At 52.4% G+C, this 17,533-nt stretch overlaps 2 protein-coding genes across 6 annotated transcripts in view; one reads left to right on the plus strand and one right to left on the minus strand.

Moving 5' to 3' along the window:
- The window catches only part of Man2c1 (mannosidase alpha class 2C member 1), an 11,952-nt gene extending 2,255 nt beyond the window's left edge, over window positions 1–9,697 (plus strand). Inside the window, exons 4-26 of the mRNA XM_005347410.2 lie at window positions 1,308–1,378; window positions 2,420–2,597; window positions 2,841–3,030; window positions 4,038–4,144; window positions 4,319–4,429; window positions 4,835–4,927; window positions 5,042–5,158; window positions 5,354–5,449; window positions 5,528–5,673; window positions 6,001–6,124; window positions 6,453–6,574; window positions 6,680–6,765; window positions 6,861–7,016; window positions 7,224–7,315; window positions 7,465–7,559; window positions 7,744–7,848; window positions 7,933–8,089; window positions 8,184–8,327; window positions 8,630–8,739; window positions 8,830–8,909; window positions 9,067–9,215; window positions 9,293–9,402; window positions 9,480–9,697. Of these exons, the coding sequence (XP_005347467.1) occupies window positions 1,308–1,378; window positions 2,420–2,597; window positions 2,841–3,030; window positions 4,038–4,144; window positions 4,319–4,429; window positions 4,835–4,927; window positions 5,042–5,158; window positions 5,354–5,449; window positions 5,528–5,673; window positions 6,001–6,124; window positions 6,453–6,574; window positions 6,680–6,765; window positions 6,861–7,016; window positions 7,224–7,315; window positions 7,465–7,559; window positions 7,744–7,848; window positions 7,933–8,089; window positions 8,184–8,327; window positions 8,630–8,739; window positions 8,830–8,909; window positions 9,067–9,215; window positions 9,293–9,402; window positions 9,480–9,606 (2,766 nt within the window). The 3' untranslated portion in view covers window positions 9,607–9,697. The remainder of the gene's footprint in view (window positions 1–1,307; window positions 1,379–2,419; window positions 2,598–2,840; window positions 3,031–4,037; window positions 4,145–4,318; window positions 4,430–4,834; window positions 4,928–5,041; window positions 5,159–5,353; window positions 5,450–5,527; window positions 5,674–6,000; window positions 6,125–6,452; window positions 6,575–6,679; window positions 6,766–6,860; window positions 7,017–7,223; window positions 7,316–7,464; window positions 7,560–7,743; window positions 7,849–7,932; window positions 8,090–8,183; window positions 8,328–8,629; window positions 8,740–8,829; window positions 8,910–9,066; window positions 9,216–9,292; window positions 9,403–9,479) is intronic.
- A 610-nt stretch (window positions 9,698–10,307) lies between these two features.
- Window positions 10,308–16,928, minus strand: Neil1 (nei like DNA glycosylase 1). Of its 5 annotated transcripts, XM_026779540.1 has the most exons (11): window positions 16,285–16,928; window positions 16,046–16,185; window positions 14,555–15,010; window positions 12,799–12,918; window positions 12,646–12,709; window positions 12,345–12,444; window positions 11,858–11,985; window positions 11,434–11,461; window positions 11,216–11,277; window positions 10,894–11,056; window positions 10,308–10,745 (listed from the first exon to the last, which is right to left on the minus strand). In XM_026779540.1, the coding sequence occupies exons 3-11, from the start codon at window positions 14,986–14,988 to the stop codon at window positions 10,672–10,674; spliced, it is 1,173 nt and encodes a 390-aa protein (XP_026635341.1). In that variant the 5' UTR covers window positions 14,989–15,010; window positions 16,046–16,185; window positions 16,285–16,928; the 3' UTR covers window positions 10,308–10,671. The 5 variants fall into 5 exon arrangements, with proteins under 5 accessions (XP_026635341.1, XP_026635340.1, XP_013201626.1 ...); XM_026779539.1 differs by lacking the exons at window positions 16,046–16,185; window positions 16,285–16,928 and adding an exon at window positions 15,472–16,038; XM_013346172.2 differs by lacking the exons at window positions 16,046–16,185; window positions 16,285–16,928 and adding an exon at window positions 15,472–16,038 and having other exon boundaries at window positions 14,555–15,201.
- Window positions 16,929–17,533: the final 605 nt, after the last annotated feature.

Here is a 17,533-nt window from a genome sequence, read left to right on the forward strand (position 1 = left end):
TCATGTGTGCCGGCAAGCCAGAAGGGGGGGCACCAGGTCTCATTATAGATGGCTGTGAGCCACCATGTGGTTGCTGGGAATTGAACTCAGGACTTCTGGAAGAGCAGTCAGTGCTCTTAACCACTGAGCCATCTCTCCAGCCCTATTGTATTTAATATATACTTATTGGAGAAACTTCAGGTCATTCTAGAATAGTATAAAGTAAGGCATTAAATTATCTTCCCGTGAGTAATGTATCTCTTATCTCCACATCTCATTCCCCAGACATATAACCGCTTCTGTATGTTAAATGCCATGCCAGGTTTAGTCTTTGTAATCCTATATGATAGGACTTTATGTCCATTTATAGATATAAAAACCAAGAGGTTTCGTTTATGGTTCATACAACTTTCATTCCAAATTCCAATATCTGGGGTGGGAATGTCCTAAAAGAAAGCAGGACCCGGGGGCTGGAGAGATAGCTCAGAGGTTAAGAGCACTGACTGCTTTTCCTGAGGACCCTGGTTCAATTCCCAGCACCCACATGGCAGCTCACAACTGTCTGAAGATCCAGTTCCAGGGGATCTGACACCTTCACACCAATGCACATAAAATAAAGTTAAATAAACCATAAAAAATTTGATAGTGTTGTATTAAAAAAAAAAAAAAAAGAAAGCAGGACCCTACCCAACTTTCCTCCCTTCACTGTCTAAACACCTGGGAACATCTGGGACCCAACTCATTGAACACCAGGGATGAGCAATCTGTCTCAAATTTCTTGAGCTTTTTTTTTCTTTTCTTTCTTTTTTTTTTTTTTTTTTTTTTTTAGTTAGCTGAACTCAGGACCTCATAAGTGCTAGACACACATGTTCTTTCTACTTTGTTAATCCACCCCTCCCCCTCCCCCACCATTTAATTTGAAAAAGGGTCTTGCAGAGTTTCTGTGCTAGTAGCCTTGACCTTGTTATCCTCCCCCATCCACCTCCCAAGTAGCTAGAATTATAGACCTGTATCATCATATCTGGCTCATTCCATGGAATTTCCTTTTATATATTCACGGGAGAGGCCATCAGAACCCACTCCAGTCCTTCTAACCCCTGTCAAGGATCCTTCCCATTAGGCCATCTGCTAACAAACATACGCTGTGTGCTGGTCATCAGTAGGCGGGGCACTCGCTACCAGGTGTCCCTGATTAGTTTATCCTAGCCTTTGCTGGTAGAGAAGACTTGGGGTTGAGCAACTGGATGGCAGAGCCTGGCCTCCTTTGGCTTTACACTTCCACTGAATTTTCCAAAGTCCTCAGTCCCTGCCTTTCTTTTATTTACCAGGGTTTGACCAAAGAGGGTGAAAAGACCAGTTATGTTCTAACTGATAAGCTGGGAGAAGGAGACCCTCGGAGGTGAGCGAGTCCCAGGGGCCTGATAGGCTGGGAGGAGATGAGGCTGAGTGACCTCAGAAGTACCTCCTAGCACATCCTTTGGTTATAGGAAGCTTGATTCCCCCCCCCCCCATGACTTTAAAAATATTGACTGTGTAGGGCTAGAGAGATGGCTCAACAGTTAAAAGCACTTACTCCTCTTCTAGAGGATCTGAGTTTAGTTCTCAGCACTCACGCGGGCAGCTCCTAACTGCCTGTAACTCCAGTTAAATTCTGAGGGTGCCTCTATGCATGTGGCTTTCATTTGCACAGACATAGATACATAAATTAAATCTTAATATCTTCTTTCTTATGATAAACATCAAAGAACATCAAGAAACGAATCCCTTCTACTATCCTTCCACCCAGGGATGACCGTTCTTCACATCTCAGCACTCATATTCTCAAGATTTCTTTCAGCAAACTCCTTTTACTAATTGAGAATCACATCTTTGGGATTTTGCACTCAGAGCTTTTATAGTCCTCTTTTTTCATATTGAGGGGGCAGCTATGATACCATCAAAAGCTAAGACATTATTGGTTTGTTTGTTTTTTTGTTTTGTTTTGTTTGAGACAGGGTCCCCCTGGGTAGCCCTGGCTGTCCTGGCACTCACTATGTAGACCAGATTGGCTTTGAAGTCACAGATCTGCATGCCACTTGCTTCCCACGTGCTGGCATTAAAGTTGCATGATTACATTATCGTATTTTATATTTAACTGTACACTGTTTCAGATACATTTAAACCCTGGGACCATCGTAAAGTTCTCTTGACAACAAGGGAGGACAGAGGTATTCATAGAATTATGAAACTGCTGAAGATTCTGGGAGAATCTTTGTACTGAGAACTCCATATGAGAATCACCTGATTTAGGAGGGGAGGGGCTGGGAGAAGAGTCAGAAAGGCTTCCCTCATGACGTTGAATGGGAAGGTGTCAACTGAATGCCTCCTCCTTGCCCTCTTCTCAGGCTCCCAGAATCCTCTGCCAGTCCTTTGTCCTGAAACTGCTTCTCTACATTTATAGCTTGACCCTCTACATAGAAGTGGCCTGCAATGGGCTTCTGGGGGCTGGGAAAGGAAGCATGATTGCAGCCCCTGACCCCGAGAAGATGTTCCGACTGAGCCAGGCTGAGCTGGCTGTGTTCCATCGTGATGTCCACAAGCTCCTGGTGGACCTGGAGCTGCTACTGGGCATGGCCAAGGTACCGTAGCCTCCCACCCATCATCTCGAGCCCTGCTCCAGCCAGATTGTTTCTTGGGTGGGATCATTGGGAATCCAGAGTCAGAGTAGAGTTTTCCTGTGCAAACAGGGCAGGAATGGTATTGATTGGAGGAATAAAGGATTAGAAGTGGGGGAGCTTTGCTGAGACCCCCTGCGAGACCAGCTGGAGCCTAGTTCTGTAGTAGTGCTTGAGAAGGCATTAAAGTCCAGAACCCTGCTTCAGGGCCTCGGGGAAGACAACCAGCGCAGCTTCCAGGCCCTGTACACAGCCAATCAGATGGTGAATGTGTGTGACCCTGCCCAGCCTGAGACCTACTCAGCAGCCAAGGCCCTGGCCTCCAAGTTCTTTGGCCAACATGGAGGTGAAAGCCAACATACCATCCATGCCATGGGGCACTGCCATATTGATACAGGTAGGTTGTTGGGTATCAGGTGTGCCTGCAAACACATAATTCTTGGGAAGTTTTTGCCCTTTTTGGACCTTATTTTTCCTCATGTGTATAATGACTCAGGGATACTGGCTCATGGGCTCTGCCAACTGTGGCTTACTTATTCTTCCAACAAAAACGCAAACCTCAAGAGGCCTTGTGACAGACACTGAATAGTTTGTGGAGGCTGACGACCCCAGGGTGGCCAGGCATGCTAGATTAGGAAGTCCAGAGGGGTTTCATAAGCAAACTGATGTTTGAATTAGTGAGAATGAAAAAAATGGAATTAATGGGGACAGGGATCCCCCAAGCACAGGGGCAGGTTTCCAGGAAGGGTCAAGTATTCAGCTTTGAACTGATGAGTTTGTAATATCTCTGAGATCTTTGGGTTTTTGTTTGTTTGCCCATTGTTATTGTGCTTAAGTTCGGGTTTTTGCTATGTAGCATTGACAGGTTTTCATAGCAGTCCTCCTGCCTCAGCCTCCTGAATGCTGGGTTACAGGTGTGAGTCATCAGAACTTGAAATGTATGTTTTTAACAAGATCCTTGCTGTATCGATTCTGATTCAGCTAAGATTTCTGAACATGCAACAAGGGCTCTGTCTGCTGAGCCACCATGTGGTGTCCTGGGCTAATGAGGTTGGACCTGAGGCCTAGAGGTACCTCCCATAGCGCAGCTTGTACAGACGGTCCTGTGCTGTGTTCTGGTACCTCAGCCTCTGGGGAATCTGAGCCTTAATGTTCGTCTATGGCCTGGAGCCTGTGTCCCGGCAGTTGCTCTCAGTCCATCTTCCCCCACCCTTTCCTACCCTGCAGGACGGATTCCATAAGGATTAGCAGGGTAGACATGGATGGGAAGAGGGCTTGGCAGACCCTCTGGAACCTTAGGCTGGATCTGAAAAGATTTGGAGGTGGGAAGAGAGGGGGTGGGCTGGAGAACTGTGAAGAACAGGGGCCTCGTTGTCTCTCAACTCTGGCTCCCTCTGTCTCTAGCCTGGCTTTGGCCCTTCAAGGAGACTGTGCGGAAATGTGCCCGGAGCTGGTCAACAGCTGTGAAGCTCATGGAGCAGGACCCTGAGTTCATCTTTGTCTGCTCTCAGGTCAGAGGGCAACAACGTGGAGCATGCTGGGTGGGCCTGAAGTTCCCTACGGTCTGGGGACTTCAAAGGCCAAGAGTGTTCTTCACTCTCAGCTACCCACAAGGCCACAGCTGCTGGACCGTGAGTAGGGTCCTTTTTACTCCAGGCCCAGCTCCTACCCCATGTTCCCTACAGGCACAACAGCTCCAGTGGGTGAAGAACCACTACCCTGGCCTGCATGCTCGGCTCCAGGAGTTTGCCTGCCGCGGACAGTTTGTGCCTGTGGGGGGCACATGGGTGGAAATGGTAAGTGTCCATTCCTCGCACCGTCCTCCAGCGGCTAGTTAGCTGAGCATGAAATGAGCAGGACGGGAGGCTGGAGAGATGGCTCAGCGGTAAAGAGCATTGTCTGCTCTTCCAAAAGTCTTGAGTTAAATTCCCAGCAACCACATGGTGACTCACAACCATCTGTAATGAGGTCTGGTGCCCTTTTCTGGCCTGCAGGAATACACGCAGACAGAATATTATATACATAATTAATAAATAAATGTTTTTTAAAAAAAGAAGAAATGAGCAGGACGGTCTCCTCTGGGATCATAACGCTGGGTTAGAGCACCCCTTGCACCGTGACAACCAAGTGAAGTTGGCCCAAGCTCGTGCCTGAGTTCAGTCTGCTGCTAATGCCAGCTCTCTTGCTGTGCCCCCCATCAGGATGGGAACCTTCCCAGTGGAGAGTCCATGGTGAGGCAGTTCCTGCAGGGCCAGAACTTCTTTCTGCAAGAGTTTGGGAAGGTGTGCTCTGAGGTAGGCTGGGAGCTGCCACACCAGGCTATACACAGACCACTGGGACCTGACCCACAGTACAGAGGGCTAAGGTTGGGGTGGCTCCACCCAGAGCTCAGAGCCTTCTCCCTGCAGTTCTGGCTGCCAGACACATTTGGATACTCAGCACAGCTCCCTCAAATCATGCGTGGCTGTGGCATCAAGCGCTTCCTGACACAGAAACTGAGCTGGAACTTGGTCAACTCCTTCCCAGTAAGCAAGCCCCAGGAGACAGGGTTGCAGGGTTTGAATCCCACGTAATCCATTTACCCCTTTCCAGTCTCTTGAGGGGGCCTGGACAGACTCCCAAAACCCTATCTGGGCTGTGGTAGGCCTCTAACATGGATGTGGATGGCCCACGGGGCCTCCGACCTGACTCTGGCTTCTCCTGCCTGTTTCTGCCGGCAGCATCATACTTTCGTCTGGGAGGGGCTGGATGGCTCCCAGGTGCTGGTCCATTTCCCACCTGGAGACTCATACGGAATGCAGGGCACTGTGGAGGAGGTGAGGGTCTCTGTAATGCTGGGGATTCAGAGAGGGCTGGGTATCCTGGCCTAGGCTGACCTGTCCCTACCCATCTAGGTGCTGAAGACCGTGACCAACAACCGGGATAAGGGGCGGACCAACCACAGTGGCTTCCTCTTCGGCTTCGGGGATGGGGGTGGTGGCCCCACACAGACCATGCTAGACCGCTTAAAGCGGTTGAGCAATACCGATGGGCTGCCCAGGTCAGGCCTGAGCCAACATAGGCCCTAGGCTCTCAAGACACCTTCATGTAGCCCTGCCCTTAAGCCCTTGCCTTGAGTCTGCTCTTTGTTTATATATGAAGCTCAACCTCTCCCCTGGACCTTGTGTCTCTCAAGCCCTGGCCCACCAATCTTCCAAACTTCCACTCTGGGGATAGGGTGGAGGGAAGTTCTTAACCCCACCAGAGTGCAGCACTGTCTATGGAGTTTCCTAGGGCGTGTCTTCTCTGGCCCCTCAGGTCTGTACCATAGATCAAGGGCAAACTGTAGGACTCCTGAGTGGGAGTCCAGGCTTGTGGTCTTCCTCAGGGTGCAGCTGTCGTCTCCTGAGCAGCTCTTCACAGCACTGGAGAGAGATTCGGGACAGCTGTGCACGTGGGTTGGGGAACTCTTCCTGGAACTGCACAATGGCACCTACACTACTCATGCCCAGGTCAGGGCCAGGCTACCAGCCTAGCAGAGGCCTGGTCCAGGTGGGACTGTGGGGGAAGGATGGGGAGGGGCAAAGGTGGAACTTAGTGGCCTCTTCCAAGTAGGGGCTCGAAAAAGGCATAATGCAGGGTAAATCCTGCACACAGGCAGGGGGTGGGACAGGGCTTCTGTGGATGATGGTTCTGGTGGGAGGCCACGTGAGGTAAGTTTCCTGTGAGAGGCTATGTCCAAGTGACCTGGGCGACTGTCAAGGGTTCTGAGCAAGAGAGCTTTGGAAGGTATCCTGGGTCACAGCAGACTCCATCCTGAGTCTCCCACCCTGGGCACAGCTCAAGAAGGGGAACCGGGAATGTGAGCAAATCCTTCATGATGTGGAACTGCTGAGCAGCCTGGCCCTAGCCCGCAGTGCCCAGTTCCTATACCCAGCTGCCCAGCTGGAGCACCTCTGGAGGTCAGTCAAGTGTCCCTTCCTGCTGCTCACCTAACATGTCACCGCCCCCCCCCCCCATTGGCTGCCCTTCTCAGCCTTCTCTGTCTCTGCCTTTGGTCCCCGCAGGCTCCTACTCCTCAACCAGTTCCATGATGTGCTGACTGGAAGCTGCATTCAGCTGGTGGCAGAAGACGCCATGAGCTACTATGAAGGTGAGGCTGGCCTGAGTCCATAGTGGTCCTGGGGCTCTCCACCCGGGGCCAAGTGGAAACACTGCCCAGCCATGATCAAACCCATCTCTCCTCAGACATCCGTTCCCATGGCAATACACTGCTCAGTACTGCAGCCGCGGCCTTGTGTGCTGGGGAGCCAGGTCCTGAGGGCCTCCTTATTGTCAACACGTTGCCCTGGAAGCGCACTGAAGTGTTGGCATTGCCCAAGCCCGGTGGGGCTCACAGCCTAGGTATGAGCTGAGGGGAAGGCTAGTCCTGTAGCAGGAGGAACCAAAGCTAGGCAGCGTGGCAGGGATACTCCCCCAGGGATCTCTATTTTGGGCTACCCCAGTCCAGAGAGAAGTAGCTACGTCCTATCCCACTCAACCTATCCTTAACCTGTGTGAGGTCTCCAGAAGGTCAGAGGGATTACACTGATGCCCAGGCCTTGTCCCCAGCCCTGGTGACAGTGCCTAGTGTTGGCTATGCTCCTGCTCCCACCTCACTGCAGCCCCTGCTGCCCCAGCAGCCTGTGTTTGTGGTGCAGGAGGTAAGTCCTAGCAGCCCCCAATGGTGTGGGGCCTACTCTGGGATGCTCCTTGGTCTTGAACAAGGTACTAGGGTAATGTACAGCTTTAAGAGGGTTGGATTGGAGGTGGGGAACACAGCTAACTCAGCTTAAGGCCTTTCCCACCCAAGACTGATGGTTCTGTGACTCTGGACAATGGCATCATCCGGGTGAGACTGGATCCAACTGGCTGTCTTACTTCCCTGGTCCTGGTGGCTTCTAGCAGGTGCCAACCCTTCTTTGTTCTTAACCCCATGCATGGCAGATAGATCCCAAGCTCTGCCCTCTTCTCTTGTCCCCTTACCACCACACTGTCCAAGCAGTGCCTCTAGGCTGGGACCCATGCACGGGGCAGGGCAGGCTGGGCTACCTGGAGAGAGCAAGGTTAAAGCGACCCTGTGTCCTTCCAGGGAGGCCATTGCAGAGGGTGCTCTGGGGAACCAGTTCGTGCTGTTTGATGATGTGCCGTTGTACTGGGATGCATGGGATGTCATGGACTATCATCTAGAGACACGGTACACACTGGGCAGCTCCTAGGGGTGGTTGTGGTTGTGGATACAAGCTGCTCTGGCTTAGTACCCCCCACCTTCATCCCACAGGAAGCCTGTACGGGGCCAGGCAGGGACCCTGGCAGTAGGCACTGAAGGTGGCCTTCGGGGCAGTGCCTGGTTCCTGCTGCAGATCAGCCCCAGCAGTCGGCTCAGCCAGGAAGTTGTGCTGGACATTGGTTGCCCCTATGTCCGCTTCCACACTGAGGTAGAGGGGCAGGATAGTGGCTGTCTTTCCTAGAAGGGACTGGTAAGGAGGCCGGATGCCCTTCTCTTATCCCCACCCTCCATCCCTCTCCCAGGTGCACTGGCATGAGGCCCACAAGTTCCTGAAGGTGGAGTTCCCTGCTCGCATACGGAGCCCCCAGGCTACCTATGAGATCCAGTTTGGGCACCTTCAGAGGCCTACCCACTATAACACCTCTTGGGACTGGGCTCGATACGAGGTCTGACATGGGGAATCAGGGTGGGGGGAGGCTTTTACGCACCCCTGACTGAGGAGTGTGGTTTGTGAGCAAGAGGAGGGAAATGCCTGACACCGTGATTTTCACATGGGCCAGGCATCTGCTAAATGCTTTACTTTGGTTTGATGCCATGGCCACTGTTGCCATTTCACAGATGAGGAAGCAGGCACAGGTGGGATGGCGTGCCCAAAGCTTCCTTGAGAGTCAGCTAGGGCACAACCATGGGCTCCTACTGCAAAGAGCTTTGGGGTAGAGCCACCCATGGGCGTGGGTCTGCCCTTCAGGTGTGGGCCCAGCGCTGGATAGATCTGTCTGAGTGTGACTTTGGGCTGGCACTGCTCAACAACTGCAAGTATGGAGCATCCGTGCGGGGCAACGTCCTCAGCCTCTCACTGTGAGTGCGGGGCCTGTCGGGCGCAGGGCTGGCATGGGTGCTGGGGTTTCCCGTGCTGGAACTCCAGCCCTCCCGTATCTCCCACTCCAGGTTGCGTGCACCCAAGGCCCCAGATGTTACTGCTGATATGGGCCGCCATGAATTCACTTATGCCTTGATGCCTCACAAGGGTAAGTACCAGGGAGATGGGGCCCTCCCTTCTCTGCCCTTTCCTGAACCTCCAACAGGCACTGTGGTAAACTGAGGCAGCCTAGCCCTATATCTCCTCCAGAGGCACGGTGGGGAGCTCCCAGCGGTCACATGTGTTTCATTCTGGTCATTCCCCAGGTTCCTTCCAAGAAGCTGGTGTTATCCATGCTGCCTACAACCTCAACTTTCCTCTGCTGGCCCTGCCGGCTCCAGGCCCAGCGCCTGCCACCACCTGGAGTGCCTTTTCTGTATCTTCACCCGCAGTAGTGTTGGAGACCATCAAGCAGGCAAGGGCAGGATAGTCTGGGAGGTTCCTGGGAGGCACAGGTTCTTGGCTGCCTACTGCCCTGTCTTCCTTTCACAGGCTGAGAAGAGCCATCAATACCGCACCCTGGTTCTAAGGCTGTATGAGGCCCATGGCAGCCACGTAGACTGCTGGCTATACACATCTTTGCCCATTCAGGAGGCCATCCTGTAAGTGGGAATAAGAGAGGTCGAGGTGGGAGCCCTGCCCTTGTCAGTCCTTATGGCCTCTCCTTTTCTCCATCTAGTTGTAACCTCCTGGAGCAGCGAGACCCTACTGGTCACCTGTCCCTTCGTGACAACCGCCTGAAGCTTACCTTTTCTCCCTTTCAAGTGAGGTCCCTTTTGCTGGTGCTTCAGCCTCCACCAAACTGAGTCATGTTGTGGAAAGCTTTGGGAACTGCTCATTTCCACCTCCCTAGCCCGAAACAAGCATCTTGTGCAATAAATGCTTAGATTAGCAGCCCTGTGATCAAGCCTTGCTGCTCCTCTTAGGACCACTTCTTGGCTTGTAAGAAGGATGGAGAGAGGTGTTTTCCAGAGGCAAGATCTCAGGTAACCTGTGTATGAAGGGTCTGGCTGTTGACCCCATCTGAGAGACCGGAGACCTCAGGTGACCTTAAGATAAAGGGTTCCTCCTGTGTCCGCAGCAGAGGTGGTAAGATTGCCCCTACACACATCCCCACATCTTCCCACCCACCACCCTCAGCTGGGAGGAAGGCTTCGGCAAGTGTTGGCCATAGGCCCCGAAGAATCCTGGACTGCCTGAGTCCAGGTCTGCAGAGGGCTGGCCCTGCAGAGGCAGACTGTCCTCTTGAGTAAGTCTTGAGTAGGTGAGGAAGGTGGAAGGCAGAATTACATTTATAATTAGGTGGAGCCATGCAGCATGCCTTTCCAACCTGGCCTCATCATACCTCATGCAGCCAAACCAAGAAGTTCAAATTTACTAGTCTGTAATGTTTTCATGTGGGCTTTCAAATAATGTGTGATATTTACAATCATCACAAACCAGGCGGGGTGGTGTCATACACCTTTAATCCCAGTACTTGGGAGGCAGATGCAGGCCGATCCTGAGTTCAAGGCCAGCCTGGTCTACAGATTTAAGTTCTAGGACAGCCAGGGCTCCATAGAGAAACCCTTGAAAAGACAATAGAAAAATCAGTTAGCAGGGTCAGGTGGCTCACACCTGTAATCCCAGCAGTTATGGTATGGAAATGAAGGCTTGAAGATCGGTCAGGAGTTCATTGTCATCCTCGGGTACATCCCAGCTCAAGGCCAGCCTAAGATATATGAGACCCTGCTTCAAAAAACAGCTGCACAGGAAAAGTCAGATGGCCTAGGGCACACAGCCCTACAAATACTGCTTCCGGGGAATCAGACAAACCCCTAGATCCACAGCAAGGCAGCAGGGAAAGGAGTGCCAAGCAAGGAGACCTCCCTCTATGAGGCTGAAGTTTTCCCAGCCTCCTGGGATCGGGTATCGGCCTTACTCTTCTTCGGAGGTCTGTGGCGACCTATGGTAAGAGCAGGCAAGGCAGTGACCATGTGTCCTGTACTAGGCCTTCCTCCCTCCACCACCCTGTGCTACCTCCCATCCGCCCTGAAGAGCCACACTCCCCGGGGTCCCTTCCCAGCTCCAGGAGGATGTTTAAAAAGGTCCACCTGTGGCTGCTAGTCGCCCCCTTCTCTTTCCTTTCTTGGGGGCTGTAGCGGTTTCCTGGTTTTGTTGGAGGCTGGTCCCTTCAGACTGTTGAGCTATACTCTTAGGGGCGTGTTTCCTGTCCCTCCGAGTCCTGGAAATGGTCTTGCTCGAAAGTGGAAGGTCCTGGATAAGGAAGGTGGTGCTTACTAGGTTTCCCTCCTAGCAGTTTACAGGTTCACTAGGACCCACCATTGACATCCCCACCACGCACTGACACACCCTTGAGAGGGGGAGACAGCTGGCCTGGAGTAAGCACAAAAGAGGCAGGGTCGGCTCTCCTACCTCTTTTCTGACCTCGGCCCCCAGCTGTGTCTCCTTTGACTTCTTTTTCCGGGATCTGCCCCCTGCAGGACATTGCTCGGGAGTTAGAGAGCATAGGGCTTCTGCCCTCTAGACTCCTACTGCTGGGTGACTCCAAGGCTGGAGAGGGATGGAGGATGGGGTGCAAGGCCAGCCCTTGGTCTTCCAGCTCTTTATCTCTTACATTAAGAACTGCTTACCTTTGGGTGCCAAGGGTCCAGGATCACCCTAAAATGGAATGAGGATAATTCTGGAATCAACCTGGTCTGGTGAAGGGACAGTTTTCCTTGGAGTGGCAAGGACATATCCTTTCAGATCAGTATAGTTCCCTGTCTAGGAAGCCTTTGAGTCCCTCCAACCGTGTGTGTGTGTGTGTGTGTGTGTGTGTGTGTGTATGTATGTACATACGCGAGCACACATGTGCACACACAAACATTAGCTGCTTTCAGCTGTTCTACTGGCTTGAACCCTGGGGCTCCAAGGAGAAGAGGATCACATTGGAGAACTAGACACTCAGGAATGATGTTATCTTTGGCAGACTTCCACCTGGCTGGACCTCTGCCTCCTCGCCCCACCAGCTTCCCTAGGGTCTCCATGTGCTTATGGGAGCAGTAGGGCTCAAACCTTGAACCAGATGGTACGGCCGTGCCGGTCTCGCAGGGAACTCATGCCTGGCACGCCATAGCACTGCAGCCAGGCTCGAAAGGCAGCAAAATCCTCCTCTCCACGCTCTGGCCCATAGCCTTTGCCCCCTGAGGGACAGAAGAACCAGTCAGAGGTGAGGGAGCATTGTGGAGTGGGAGGAACAAGGAGTCAGGTTCACCATGGCTCAGAGCTCAGCTAAAGAAGCTGTTGGACAGAGTCAGGGCCACACTGTCTTCTCCCACTGTGACTGGGCTGGCATCCTCCCACCCTGGCTTCTGGCCCCTCTCCATCAGCAAGGATGAATCCTTGTCCTTCCTACTGCATGGGAAGCTGGGAGGAAGTGGGAACTTGCCAAGAGACCTGGTCTGTTTAGCAAACTCCCATTATCCAGGGTCAAGAGGATAGCTGCCCAGTATCTCAGAGCTAAAACAGAGAGCACTGGCCATCTTAGCTTCCCAGGCCTCACCCAGCTGAACCACTTCCTTGGGTACCAAGTGACACAGTTCCAGCAGGTCTGGGTTCTGCAGTTTGGCCTTGATCTTCTGGCTCAGAGTCAGCTCTGGGCTCTGAAGGGGGAATGGGTAGAACCGGTGTTAACACATCCCACCTCACGCTGAAAACAGTGGACTTCCCTCTGAACTCAGCAAGACCTCTGATGTGGTTCACACCCCCTCCTCACCCTCCACACACTTGGTGAGCTGAGGTAGAGACACCTGGCTCTACCCTTGCCACACAAACCCACACGCATGCTTGCACACCGTGCTCACCGGCCGGGACTGCTGCAGGGCCTCTAGAACTGTGCGGGCCTTCTCAAAAGGGGGGATCTTCAGCCTGGAACAGTGGGGAGGGCCCAGGCTAAGTAGTGGATAGGATCACCCATGCCCCACCCCAGCCATTGTTCCCACAGCCTGCCTGCTGACCGGTACAAGATCTCTGCCCTCAGATAGTTGCCAATGCCATTGAAGAATCTCTGGTCCAACAAGGCCTCACAAATGGGCCGGTCAAAGGCTTTGTTTGATAGGTTCCGAAGTACATTGTCCCTGGGGGGTGGGGGGGGCAAGCCGGATGCATGAGACCCATCCCACACCTCAGGATAGGGATAAAGGGCGGCGGGAAGGCGGGGGGCAGTTCCTGAATGCAAGGAGGACCGGTCTCAGTACTGTCTGGTTTCAGTACTATTGGGACGGCTGGAGCCTCAGTTTTCCTATTTGCTACATGGGAATAACATGGGATTGCTTATTATTATTATTATTATTATTATTATTATTATTATTTCCGTTTTTGGAGATGGTTTCTCTGTAGCTTTGGAGCCTGTCCTGGAACTAGCTCTTATAGACCAGGCTGGCCTCACACTCACAGAGATCCACTTGCCTCTGCCTCCTGAGTGCTGGGATTAAAAGCGTGCACCACCACTGCCCAGCGGGATTGTTTATTATTAAAGAATCAAAAATGTTCAGCTAGGCGTGGTAGTTCACACCTGAAGTTCCAATACTCGGAGGGGCTGAGACAGAAGGACAGAGGCAAGTCTGGGGCCTGCCTTACTGACATAGCTAATCCCAGGCCAGGCAGGGCTCCGTGATAAGACCCTGTACCCCTGTACACACACACACACCTTGGTGAGGCAATAACCCCACTGCTATGAGTATGTATCAAATGCCAGGCCGTCCTGGGATAGGGTGAAATCCTGTCTCAACTTGCCCCTACTCCCTCAAAGTATGAAGACTGGCTGGGTGATAGGCATGAGTGTGATGAGACATTCTAAGAAAAAAAAATGTAGCTGCTTCTGTGTGGTTCTAACCCCCCTCCCACCCAAGGCACCCAGCTGGAGGACCATGGAAACAGCTTTGAAGTCAGTCAAGAGATAAACTAGAACCTCCTGACAAACAGTCCATAGCCCTCACCTCCCAAGGAAAGACAGGCAACAACAACCGAGGGCTATGGATAGTGGCTTTCCTGGGCCAGCCAGGAGTCAAGTGCTTCTGTGACAGAGATGTGACCAATCTGTTCCCAAGAAGGAAAATGAGAATGTGCCAGGTCCACCTCAGACCTGCAGAGACACTTTCATTTCCTGCCAAGACTCTCCTGGAGTTTACATAGTTGGCTTCACCTCCACCAGCCAGATCTCAGTTCAAAGATCACTTCCCGTGAGTGGCCGTTCCTGACGTGCTCCCCACACTTGGCTGAAGGTCTGTGATTTTATTTTGTGGTGTCCTGGCCCCATGCCTTACCTGCATATCAGTGGCATGGACAAAAGGACACATTTACCCTGCCCACTGCTGTACCCTCCAGGGTCTGTTTTGGAGTAAAGACTTATTGCCTGTTTGGAGGAAAGTCTGAAAACAGGGACAATCAGAGGAGGCCCCAGGCAGACTGTGAGGATCACCAAAACCTGACTAACAGTCACTAGACCACCCTCTCCCCACTGTGCAGGTCGTTTCTTAGGGTGCTTTGAAAGCCCTCCACCTTCCTTGATGGCCTGGGGCCACCAGGAAGCAAGGTGGGATGCTGGGCCCCAGTCCAACTCCAATGCTGTCTCTGTGTCCTCAGACCTTTGGCTGTCCTTCCTTTGGCCTGCCCTGACACCATCTCAATCCATAGACAGGAGACTGAGGCTCATTCGGGGCTAGGATTTGTCTCTCGGGGGCATGGATGGTATTCTAGAATACATAGTCCTACCTGAACCGTTCATACTCCAGCAAGACACAGGGTCCACGGCCTGGCTGCCATTCACCCTCAGGATCCCAGTGGCCAAAACGGCGGATGTCCACGAAACAGAGGGCAAGCTGGGGGGCAGGTGGAGCCGTGTAAAAGCGTAGATGGGCATGGGGCGGCAATGCATCTGCAGGTGCCAGCTGGAAGGATCCAGACATACCGAAGCGGAAGACAAGGGACAGCGGCTTCTGAGGGGGCTGGGCACCAGGCAGGGGGCTCAAAATCAGGCGCAGCTCCTTGCCTCGGGCTACGGCTGAGATGTGGTAGGCACTGCTCTCAAAGGGCACCTCGGGGTTGCGGCTGACAGAGGACTTCTCCACACACCCGCCAAATACCAGCCCCTTACATGTCTCATTTACAAAGCAGCTGGCGAGGTGCAGTTCTGGGCCCTCCGGCATTCTGAAGGCGGAATGGCGGCCCCTATAGTGGGAAGAGGGCAACAGGTTGTGCCAGAAGATATCTTGTTGAGTAGGAATTGTCACCAAGGTTTTACAGAGGGGGAGGCAGAGAGGCACATGGCCATCTAGGATAGGCAGGAAAATGCTGACCTATTTGCATTCTCTGTTTCCCATCCAAAGTGCTAGCGAAGCCAGGGGACCAGGAATCTAAAGCTGGAAGGCAGGATGGCAGGATGGCTGTCTTGCTCACCAATGCTTTCCTTGCATGGGCTTCCACACCCGCTTTTAGAATACAGTTCAGATCCTTGCTGAAGCCTGTTACCTTGTGTCCTCCGTGCTCACCCACCCACCCACAAACCTGTTCCTTCCATCTCCATGCCCCTACTGTCCCTCCCACTACACACAGTAGAACAGAAGAGGGAGGCTTGCTTTCTCCCCATCCACATCCTGACTTCAGAGCTCCCAGAGTTCAGTGGTTCTCACCATCTGTTCAGCTGGCTCTATCTGCTCGACCACAGCTTAGACTGGCCCTGAGTTTCTCTAGCATCCACGGAGGTGGAAACTCAACTGCGTGTTGGGCCAGCAGCAGCAGACCTAGCCTGCTGTCACCACAACTACAGGGCGGAGAGGCTCCCTCCCAGCTGCCCTCTAGTCTGGGCAGGGAGCAGAGCTAGGAGGGAATGCCTCATTTGTGCACAGCCCTATTCTTACACCAGGTGTGGGGTGGGGTAGCTGTAGTGGGGGGTGCAAGAAAGAACCGGGGTCTGGTTCTTTGCCCGCACGCCCTCTTTGCTACTTGCAAAGAGGAGAACTTGCTACTTGCTATTTGAGAAGAAGGTACATGTCGAGAAGACAGGCGGTTTATCCAGGGCAAAAAAAAAAAAGTTCGGTTAGGGGAAAACCTTTAGGGTCCTAGTTTTCCGAGGAGGCGGAGTTCTCTATGGGATTCCCTCCCCACCCCAACAAAATCTTGGGTTTCCTGCCTTCCCAGACTCCCAGGTAATTTAGATCTTCAGTTCCACCGAGGACCCGTATCGCCCGCATCCAAGCTGGGTACCTGTGCTGGCTGTGTTTCAAACGTAGGCTGCTGCTACTAAGGGGTTAATTGCAGCGGCTTGCCGAACCTTAGAGCACGCTGGGAGAGGACGTAGCGGCCCTGGTTCCTTCTGGGAAGTGTAGTTCCTCGGGCAGGCTGCGCTGAAGGGAATGGAGTTGTTTAGTTACGGAGATCCCCGGGTGGTAGGCAAGCTTTGTGGTAGTCGCAAGGCCCGGAGGTGGCAAAAGAATTCGTCTTACGGTGAGCGCGGTCAGTCAGAACTGGTGCCCGGAGTCGCAACTGTCTGCAGTTGAAGTTACCAGTTAGTCTGGCCAGGGTTGACACCCGCAGCCGGAAACAGCACTGACTGTGTAGAACCACCTGCAAGCTGTGTGCAAGACACACACAGGTGCATGATAAACTCCCTGGGGACCTAAGATGACCGTAATTGTCCGTGCAGTCAGGTTTAACATATAAACAACATTACCCTATCTGCGGAGCAGGAAGTGCTTCCGGCAATAACAGGCTTTTAAATTGAACCCGCGGTTCTGTAGGGAGGGGCTCTGTGACAGCCTTAGGTAAAGTCAGGATTTAGACCCAAAGGTTCGCTTCGTCTGACTCTCACAACCTCAGACGTACAAAGTGTAGACAAGATACTTTTTTGACAAACACAAGGGATCAATGCAAAGTGCAGGAACAGAACCTGAGGACGTCCTGTGTGTAGCTGCGGCAGGGAGTGGGCTAGGTTGAGCACAAGAGAAGAGAGAAGTACCATTTGGACTGAGCCTCAAAAAGCCTGGGTCCTGCCTTGAAAAACAAAAGCAAAAAGCCCTGGGAAGTGGAAGAAGAAGGATTAAAAAGTGTAACGGAGAAAGAAAGCCTCTGCAGGGTGTTTTGCATTTACCCGATGCTGACCAACAACCATGATTGCCCTTCTGTTTATTTACTTCTCATTTTTTTTTGTTTTTATTTTTAGGTGAGGAAGGCTAAACAGGGGTTTTGCTATGTATTCCTGATTGGCCTGGAACTCAAACTGGCCTCCAATTTACTCTAATCCTCCTTCCTCGGCCTCCCCAGTAAGAACTGGGGTTCTAGGTGTGAGCCACTGTGGTGGTTTGAATGAGGATAGCCCCCATAGGCTTATGTTTTTGAATACCTGGGTCCTGCGTGCAGGAACTGTTTGAGAAGAATTAGGAAGTGTGGCCTTGTAGAAGGTGTATCAATGGGGGCGGGTTTTGAGGTTTCAAAAGCCCACAGCGTTTTTTGTCTGTCTCTGTCTCCCTCTCCACCCCCCTCTGCTCTCTGCCTCCTGCTTGTGTCTTAACATGTAAGCTCTCAGCTACTGTCCAGTGCCATGCCTGCCTTCTAGAGGTCATGCTCCTGGCCATGATGGCCACGTACTCACCCTCTGAAACTTTAAGCCCCAACAAACTCTTCTATAAGTTGCCTTCCTTTGTAGCACGATTAATAAAAACCCAGAAACAGATATTGGGGTTCAACCTGAAGATC

The sequence above is a fragment of the Microtus ochrogaster genome, chromosome 5 (assembly GCF_000317375.1).
Source record: "Microtus ochrogaster isolate Prairie Vole_2 chromosome 5, MicOch1.0, whole genome shotgun sequence".
NCBI classification, from domain to species: domain Eukaryota; kingdom Metazoa; phylum Chordata; class Mammalia; order Rodentia; family Cricetidae; genus Microtus; species Microtus ochrogaster.